This window comes from Nicotiana attenuata, unplaced genomic scaffold (genome assembly GCF_001879085.1).
Source record: "Nicotiana attenuata strain UT unplaced genomic scaffold, NIATTr2, whole genome shotgun sequence".
Lineage (NCBI taxonomy): Eukaryota > Viridiplantae > Streptophyta > Magnoliopsida > Solanales > Solanaceae > Nicotiana > Nicotiana attenuata.
In genome coordinates, this window is record NW_017670499.1 from 576,058 (window position 1) to 586,224 (window position 10,167).

The 10,167-nt window shown below is 37.0% G+C and overlaps 1 protein-coding gene across 1 annotated transcript; it reads right to left on the reverse strand.

Annotated features, from left to right (window-relative positions):
* Positions 1 to 7,699: 7,699 nt before the first annotated feature.
* Positions 7,700 to 9,676, reverse strand: LOC109240258 (high-affinity nitrate transporter 3.1-like). Its single transcript, XM_019406890.1, has 2 exons — positions 9,364 to 9,676; positions 7,700 to 8,405 (listed from the first exon to the last, which is right to left on the reverse strand). Exons 1-2 carry the CDS (start codon positions 9,491 to 9,493, stop codon positions 7,921 to 7,923), a joined length of 615 nt encoding a protein of 204 aa, XP_019262435.1. The 5' UTR covers positions 9,494 to 9,676; the 3' UTR covers positions 7,700 to 7,920.
* Positions 9,677 to 10,167: the final 491 nt, after the last annotated feature.

The window sequence follows — 10,167 nt, forward strand, 5'->3', positions numbered from 1 at the left end:
AGGTTTTTGATCGAAAGCGTGTTTGGTTGGAATTTGAGGTTCTTAGACTTGAATCTTTGATTAATTCGGGTTTCCGGCGTTGTTTTAGGTGTTTTTAAGGATTGGTACAAGTTCAAATAAGGTATTAGGTGGTATTGGTGCTTTTGGTTGAGTTCCCGGGGGCCTCGGGATGATTTCGGGTGGTTGACGGAAAATTTTGAAGTTGAATGAATTGCTGAAGGTTCTGTCATCTAGTATTTCCGCTTCTGCGGCTTGGGAAGCACAGAAGCGGCTAGACCACCACAGGAGCGAAATTCGAGTGCTTCTTCAGTTTTCGCAGGTGCGGAAGTTTAACCGCAGAAGCGGTTATGCACCTGCGAGATAGTAGTCGCAGATGCGGTCCTTGGAATTTTGTTTGAAACTGCAGAAGCGGTAATGAATCCGCATAAGCGGCAACCGCAGGTGCGGTGAAGGGCCGCAGAAGCGGAAATCTTGACATTAATGAAGAATCGTAGAAGCGGCTCGTGGTCCGCAGAAGCGGGACCGCAGAAGCGGGACCGCAGAAGCGGAAACCCCTGGACAGAAATAGAGGTGTCGAGGGTTTGAGTTCATAAGTTGCAAAATCAATTGAGAGCTCGGTTTACGGCGATTTTGAGTGGGATTTGAAGTGAAGATCACTGGGTAACGATTCTTTGGTCCCTTCTTGTTATATTTCATCATTTTATAGTTAAATACACCATTGGAATTCGAATTTAGGATCAAAAATTGGATGATTTGGGGTAAAACTTCATCGACTAAATTATTGAGTTTTGAGTGAGCATTTGACCTCCGATTTGGGAGATTTTTATATGGTTAGACTCGTAAGAGTAAGAGGGTTCTGAAAATGTGAAAATTATTCGATTCCGGGGCGTTGGCCTAAAGGGCATTTTGGTTATTTCACCTAATTTTACGCCGTAGCTTTGAATTTATTAGCAATACCAGGTGTTTGCGATGTTATTTACGATATGTAATTGAATTTAATAGATTTGAGCCATTTGGAGTCGGATACTCGTGGCAAGAGCGTGGTTTCTAGTTGATATTGAGCCGGTTCGAGGTAAGTGGCTTGTCTAACCTTGTGTGGGGGACCTCTTCCCCATAAGACCTGATATTTGATATTTGAAAGCCTCGTACGCGAGGTGACGAGCGCGTACTTGAGCTAATTATTGAAAATTCGGCTTTACTTTAAATACTTAGACTGAGTTTCTTTCTTATTTGCTTTATTTTACTTGCAATTATAGTCTGTTTTAGTTTAGAGAAGCATGTTTAGTTGACCTACCTGCCTACTTGCTTAAAATTTGCTTCGTTTGTATTTCGTGATGTATGTAGGGCTAGAATTTACTGTTACTTGTTATGAGTTGAGCATTTATTTCGATACTCTTGAGCTGTTATTGTGTGTTTAAATTTAGGACTACGGGATGGCATCCCGGGAGATCCCCTGCACGTGTTTACGATCTGGACTGAGGTGCGGGATACCAAGAGATCCCTGGCACATTTATATATATTGAGGATACCAAGATATCCTCGGGATACCAAGAGATCCCTGGCATATTATTGAGGATACCAAGAGATCCTCGGGATACCAAGAGATCCCTGGCACATTTATATATATTGAGGACACCAAGAGATCCTCGGGATACCAAGAGATCCCTGGCATACTATTGAGGATACCAAGAGATCCTCGGGATACCAAGAGATCCCTAGTGTATATGTTGAGGATACCAAGAGATCCTCGGGATACCAAGAGATCCCCAGTGTTTATGATGAGGATACCAAGAGATCCTCGGGATACCAAGAGATCCCTGGTGCATGTGACGAGGATACCAAGAGATCCTCGGGATACTAAGAGATCCCCGACTATTATTCCTTGTTGAGAGCGGTATTCCTTGTATTGTTACATTTGCTTTCTACTACTGTTCTTCCTTATTTATCTGGTTTAGATTCTCGCTGTAGACCTTATTTAAACTGTTTCCGTTATCTTATTATTTATTATGTTTTATCTCAGTAGGGCCCTGACCTTCCTCGTCACTACCCGACCGAGGTTAGGCTTGGCACTTACTGAATACCACTGTGGTGTACTCATGCCCTTTCTGCGTATGTTCTTCATGTGGAGATCCAGGTACCTCTTCTCAGGCGCACTCCTTGAGGCGAGGAGATACACGGAGACTTCGAGATATATCTGCCGCGTCCGCAGACCAGGAGTCTCTATTCTGTTCCAGCTTTAGTATTTAGTTTATCCCTTTTCTCTCAGTTGTTTAGATATTCTGGAGTTAGAGCAGCGTACTATGTTTCTGTTAGCCTGTGTTTTCCCGTGAGTTTCCGGATTTTGGGTTCTCATGGAGTGTTTAGACAGTGGGAGGCAGATAAATTGGCCTGAGTTTATAATCCAGCTTCTTGATAGGGTTATCAATGGCACCAAGTCTCATGTCATTCCCTATGGCTTCATTCTCACAGCTGTGCTTGCACATTTTAAGGTGCCTTTGAAGAAGTGGGAGGTGACTACAAGCAAAGATCACTTTGGGGCGAAAACTCCGATTGCTTGTGACTATGAGGTTCTTGCCACTGAGAGATTTGTACAGAGCTCTAAACAGCCCTACTGAACTTAAGAATTGGAAATTAGAGGGAGGTGATCCTTGTGAAGAATAATGGACTGGGGTTTCTTGCTATCAATCATCAGTAATTGAGATGTACTTTACTGAAAATAATTGATGACTGTATCTTTTGTCGCTAAATCAAATTAAGCCAATTGAATTGCTTGTTTCTGTATTTCCTGCAGTAAACTTCAAGGGTTAAATCTTATTGGTAATCTTGGAGATCAACTTGTTCGCCTACAACACTTGAAACACCTGTAAGTTATTTCATTTGGTGTCATTTTATATACGAAAATGTAAAAAATATTGAGATTATAACTCATAGTTTCTGTTTGTGTAGAGATCTTAGCTCTAACCATTTTCATGGCGAGATACTAAATAGCTTGCCACGTTTTAAGGTGCCTTTGAAGAAGTGGGAGGTGGCTACAAGCAAAGATCACTTTGAGGCGAAAACTTCGATTGCTTGTGGCTATGAGGTTCTTGCCACTCCTAATGAACCTAGTTCATCCAAGAAGGCACCAGTAAATAGCAAGGTCAGATCCTTGGTGCAGGAGAGTGAGGCAAAGGAAGATGAGATAGCAAGGCTGAAGACAAGGTTGGCTGAGGTAGAATCTGAGAGAGATTCTCTCAGAACTGAACTTGCAAGGGAAAAGGAGAAGAATGATGGAATTCTTCAAGACATGCTGAAACTTCTCCAAGCCAATAACCCAGCACCTAGTTCATCTAAGCCTTAACTTCCTAGCCTAGTGTAGTTCCTTCAGTGACCCAGTTTGGGATGTTTGCTCATATTTTCAGTATTTTTATTTCCTTTTATGCTTTGTGGAAGAATCATATCACTTATCAATGAAATCAATGAAATCTGTTGGTTTTTGCTCTAACTGTTTGCTTATATTTCCTTGATGGTTGAAATTCTTAGCTTGATCGATGATGATTGACCATGATTGCAATTGGGATAGCCCCAGTGGCCATGAGCAAGTTTTAAAATTTGGGTATCACACATTTTTTATGCAACTTTTCGATTATGCCAAAAGGGGGAAGAAAAAAAAAGGTTGTGCTTTAAACAAGTGATGTTTAGCTTTGAACAGTGATGTTTACGACCTAATGAACCTGGTCTTTGATGATAAGTGATAAAAAGGAAAAATATTTCTAACATTGTGTTGATATTGAGCTAAGTTGAAATAGGGGCTAAGCTTATGAAAATCACAGAGTTTGTCATCATCAAAAATGGGGAATTTGTTGGCCCAAGTGAAGGTTAGTTTTGAAGATTGACAAAGGAAGCTCAGGCATGAACCAGGTCCATCCCTTGTGGTGCATAGAAACGGGCAGATTCGAGCATGTGGGATGCACGTGAAGGAGATAAGCTTAACTTGGTATATTTAATATCTCCTGATCGAAAGGTTGCATAATTGATAAGGAGAAAGACTCCTTACTCAAAGAGAACACTGTCTAAGATAGGGAAGGAGTTAGAAGTTGAGATAAACTAGAACTCTTCACCAAGGAAGAGTAGCATTAGAACTCTAGTTATTCTCTTCATCTACTAACTCTATAAATTGCAGGATGTTCTCACTTTACAGGTAATGCACAAACGCAGAAGTTAAATGTGAATTGAGAGCAAAATAGCAAGGCTTTTTGCAAGCAGTTCGTGTGTGATTCAAGTGTGCAAACCTGAAGCTGCATGAACTAGATAGAAGAACCAGTTCCAAGTGCTGTCTTTTATTCTAGTTCAACTGTAGTAGGTGTTTTCATATTGTACCATTCATCTTTATCTAGAGGTAATTGTAATAGGTACTCAGAGTATTCAAGTTAGAGTTAACTTGAGGTTGTCGCAATAGTTAGAGGCTATTTGCTACAACGGGATTAGAGTTAATCCCAGGTTTACAAAAGTGTTTTGTAAATGCGGTTTTTGGCTCAGTGATTTAGTGAAGAGTTTGGGAAAATCCTACTGGAAAGTAGGTCGTGGTTTTTTCACCTTTTGAGCCAGGTGTTTTCACGTAAAATACTTGTGTTCTTTACTTTCCGCATTTAATATTTCTGCAATAGTAGGTTGAGGAACACTTAGAAGAACCAGGTCCTTCCATAATCAGTTTAAACGAAAAATTGGACACCACACAAATCACCCCCTCTTATATGGTATTGAAGTATAAAACATCATTAACCAGACAAGTGGCTACCTTTTTTTGGGTGGTAAATATACAAGTGGATACTTACTAGTACGTACTATACTACATGTTAATTAAGCTGCTGTTGGTATTGTATTCGTCCTTAATTCCTCGATTCATCATTAACAATAATATTTATTTGGTCACTTATGCCCAACCTATTTGTTCATCTAATTCACCTTTTTACTCCTACCGTAAATGATTATTAAATTCTTTAAGTTGTGCCATTTGAATCCCACAATTAATTTTGGACACGATTCCACTAGATAGATATTCCTAGAAAATTTGGAAAGGTTGGAATCTTTCACTATCTGATGATGATATGTGGAAGATTAAAAAGAATCTTCGACTCGGCGTATCAACTATCAAGTTCTTTAATTATGTCTGATTAAAAGAAGCTAACACGAATTTGAGATTAAGGAGAGGGCAGACTAATCAACAAATATAGACGGAAAGATATTTTTTTGTTTTTCGTCCGGTGTCCGGTACCCATATTGCGGTCCGATAAATCCGGATTCGCGCCAGGAAGTCTCACATTGGGAGGGAGGGGGGGGGGGGGGTTAAAGCGGCTCTCTAACAAAGGCGACTCTGTTCCCAGGGACTCGAACCCGAGATCTATGATTAAGGATGAAAGAGTACTTATCATTCCACCACAATCCTTGTCGGTAGATGGAAAGATATTTATGAACAAGTTGCCGTCACGTCTCCAAATGAAATTCTCCTTTATTGAATTCCATGGTTGACCATACTAATAGCTACTTGCTCTTTCCCCTAGAGATGAATGTAATTTTAATTATTTTTTTGAAAGCTCACTGTAACCGTGCAGGTTTTCAATAGTCAAATGACTTAACTTCATCTTCCTAAATTTTATTCTTATAAAGGAAATAAGAAAAAAATTCAAGTAACTTCCAAACCTAGCTCCTATCTTGTTAATTTCTACTGAGGCTTATAGATAGAAATATATAAGTAGAACCTTAAATAAAAGACAATATATATCAGTTTTCCTGATTAAGGGCAAGAAGTTTCGCTTGATTACATTTTTTTGCGGCCAATATTGTTTTCTTTAATAGGTTGATATTACCTTACGAGGAAGAGCTTTCATTTCATCTGCGACTTTAGACATCACGTATTTCTGCTTTGTCATGGTTAATTTAAGCATATAAAAATTGAAAGGCGCATGTTTAATCCGTATGGTTTACATCTTCTACCGAAACAGGCCAACATTTTCGTTCCTAAGTATTAAACTTACTCCAATAGCCATATATATCTCGACTATTTTTGGCCAATTTACTGTGTATGGAATTTGCAAAGATAACACGCATATGATATTTGTACTCAACAAATAATAATTGCATAATATGGACTTTCAATCTACACTCTATTAGTCATTTGTTCTTGCATGAAAATAACTGTATGCGTTAGAAGAAGTTTAGTAAGTCTTAGCTAGTATCATGACAGTAGAAAATTGCAGAAATTTAAACAGGCCCCCACCTAAAAGGATAAGGACTGGTCGAAATTCCCAAGTATCTAAAGCAATAGCGAAGCCATAAATTTTCTCAATGGTATTCAAACTTGAAAGAAATAAAAACAATTCTCCGATATTCAATATATATTATATACCTCTAAAACTTAATATTTTACCTATATACACAATATACACTACTAGAAATCCGCCAAAAACCGACCAAAAAGAGCGACCAAAGTTGGTCGGTTATGGCCAATTACCGACCAAAACGCGACCATTTACGTGTGGACAGTATTTTGAGGGTCGGGAAAGAATACCGACCAAAGTTGGTCGGTCAATTAAATTAAAAAAAAAAATATTGCAAAAAAAAAAAAATAAAAAAACCGACCAAAGTTGGTCGGTATTTTCCGACTAAAGTTGATCGGTATTTTAATTATGTAATTAAAGGATTCACCATCTAGGAATCGAACGGGGATGTGTACTGTGGCAGGATACTATTCTACCACTAGACCATTGGTGCATTTTGTTTTAAGATTGTCTTTATTTATTTATTTATACTCTTTAATTGTATTTTCGCACGAAAATAACCGACCAAAGTTGGTCGGTTTCATTAAAAAATAAAATTACCGACCAAAGTTGGTCGGTTTTTTAAAATGACCGGCCGAATTAACCGACCAATTTTGGTCGGCTTTTTTTTAATATTAATTTTTATTTATTTTAATTGAAAAACCGACCAAAGTTGGTCGGTTTCTTGAAAAATAAATTTCGCGGGACTCAAAAATAGTTTCCCGCATTTTTGCGCCAAAGAAAATCGAAAAATTAAAAAATAAAATATTTTGAAAAACCGACCAACTTTGGTCGGTTTTTTGGCCGGTTTTTTGACCGAACAAAGTTGGTCGGTTTTTCTTGGTTAGTTTTTGCCGAATTTCTAGCAGTGATAATCTTTCGACGAAGGATGGTCAATTGACCACCCTTGATAGTTGTAGCTTCGCCCCTAATCTAAAGTCAAATGAAGCCTTGGCCTCGGGGCGGAGCTAGCCTTGTGGTTGCGAGTTCAGCCGAACCTACTAACTTTGGTTCAACCCTATATTGTCTTAAGAAATTCATTAAATATATACAAATTATTAATTTGGAATATAATAGCTTAAACTAATTAGAAACCTGAACTCATAAACTTCAAATTCTGGCTTCACCCCTGGCCTAACGAAGGCTTTTGGATTAAACAAAAAGACCAGTGTACAGAAAAAATTTCTATAATCTCTCTTAACGCTAATGGTTACTTCTACTTTATTGCAAAAATCCAGGATCTTTAAATAAGGCACCCCTCATCTTCGGACGACTTTTATCATGCGTGTCATTTGGACTCGTAAAGTTGACAAAATTATAAAGTGAAAAATTTAAGGAAAAACAAAAATAGTCATCGAACTATCTAGAAATAACACAATCAATATATGTTACGTGATCAACGGTGAAAAAAAACAAATGCAAATACACACTTGGCCAAAAACTGATATATAAACAAACTTTAATCACCAACAAAAAATACAGTAAAAAACGATGTCATGCATGAGTCATCAAACTTGTATTAAACTTAATACAATAATCTTAAAGTCTACGATATAGAAAGTAAAGGAGATTATTTTAATTAATTTCCTTCCACACCATTTGATCATCATGTGGATCCATATGATCACTTCTGTTGACTTGCCTTAGCCTTTCTCTTCTCCATGTAAAAGAATCCAAAGAGAGACACCACAGAGAAAACGGAGAAGACAATGGAGCAGATATCCAAAGTGGCATGGCGACCACTAATGGCCTGAATATCAAAAAGGTTATTTATTTTCTTTTCATCGGTGTTTTGTCCAAATCCAGTTTCATGACCATCTGAATCCAAGACATAAGCCCTAATAAAGTAAGTACCAGTTGGGACATCCCTTTCAATTGTCCAGTTGAAACTGTCTCCAGTGGACTTGTAGGGCATGGTTACAATGTTGAATTGACATGTCTTGTCTTTCTTGAGATGGTCCTCAGTTTTCCTCCATGCACGATCTTTTTGACTAACCGGTGCAAAACACAGTTGTACCTTTACTTTCTTGTAGCTTGAGTCTGCCCCTGCTGGGAAAGTCTTGTTGAAGGACCATTTTAATATGATTTGGTCTTCCCCAGCCATGAGCACTGAAAAATATATCAAATAATATAATTTGTCATCTCAATGTAAACATATGGATTTAATTAAGTTGTATGCATCAATAGTGTAATGAATTTTTACACCGTTAGTGCATTTTAACCTTTAATACATGGTTATTTACCATGTACTATGGTTGCCAATGGATGCTTATATCATGCAATTTATCTATTTGTATAAACATTTTTGAACCATTATTGCATATAATTTAAATTCTAATCATATATTCCCCTTGTTCTTCTAATTTAATTAAGACTTTCTTTTGTCAAAAATGCAGAAGAAAAGAGAATATTATTTTCGTTTCTATGATGACTATACTAGTATATGTATCTAATTTCCTAATCAAACAATTAGCTCAATCACGTCGTTCATTTAATAGCTTTAATTACATGAGGAAAGAAAAGGAAGAGAAAACCCAATGTATAATCTAAACTAAAAATAGCCTGACGGATGTATAATATATGTATAATTCGTGTATAACTATGTATAATTAATGTATAATCTATGTATACCGGCCAGAAAAAGTAAACATTGAATCTGACAGGCTATTTGTGTAACAATCCTAATAGAATATTCCCCTCATTGCTTAGAGATGATCAATAGCTTTTATTTGACATGTTGCTATTTCCAAGACAATACCCCTAAGGGTTACTGCTAATAAGAAACAAGATCTTAATTGAAAAAAGACCTCCTGTAACTTGTAAGAATCATGGACATATTCTATGTTCAAAAAAACTAACCTTGGATTCTTATTCTAGGGAAATAGAGATAGAGATTAAGATGTAACGACATGCGAGACTAATTTATATTTCTCAAATCTTAAACGAAAAGATAAAATCGCACCCCAATAATCAATATCTAAATTCCTATATATTATAGTCTTCTTTTCTTTCTTGTTTAATATGAACAAAAGAATTGGAGAGGGAGGGGTCAACAGTCAAAACATACCTCCTTCCCTGTGTGAAGCAGAAACATCAAGACTCCTTTTGAGTGAAGAGAACAATATTTCAGCGTGACAAGAAGCTAGAAAGCAAGATATCACAACTGAAGCCACAAAAATAGCACGAGTATTTGCCATAATTCTCACTGTCTCTTAACTTCTTTGTAAACAAGGTAGAGAAAGAAAACTGGAATATAAAGACTAATGAAATATCCCACTGATGGTATTTAGAGGAAGATAGGTTGCTTTATATAGATTTCTTGATATTGCACTCAACAAGAGGCTATTTCTCAAATAAAGTTTAAAAAGAAGAAGTCAAACACAAAACCCAACTGGCAGTTAGCTCTCAAAGTTCCACAAGGGATGGGAACAATAAGATAGTGTCATTTTCTAATGTAAGTTTTAGAATAAAATAGTAGCAATTAGATGGGTGAATATTGGCTCTAAGCCATGTTCAAAGGGTAAGTTTGTGATGGTTTAATTTACAGACTAATAAAATTGTAATTTTGGGAAGTACTTGTTTGGACAAGAGCTTAATAATTAGAAGTTGACCTTTGTTTAGATGAATATTTTTGTGTGCAGTTTGGAATTTCTAGTTTGTTCGAAAATAATATCCAACTACGATCTTGCGACACATTCTATATGAATATATTAAAGCTTATGATTTGGCTTAAGAGGCTTGTCCCCTAATGTTTTGTAAAGACCCAAATCAATAAATATCAAGTGCTTGAGATGATGCAGAAGGTGGGGTATATATAGTTATATGCGAAATCGCTAATCGTATGTAAAGCAAGACTATATATAATTGAGTT

Coding starts and splice junctions, on each gene's coding strand:
- LOC109240258 (XM_019406890.1), bottom strand. CDS start 9,493: ATGGCAAATACTCGTGCTATTTTTGTGGCTTCAGTTGTGATATCTTGC. Junction 8,406..9,363: donor TGCTTCACACAGGGAAGGAG/GTATGTTTTGAC, acceptor TATATTTTTCAG/TGCTCATGGCTGGGGAAGAC.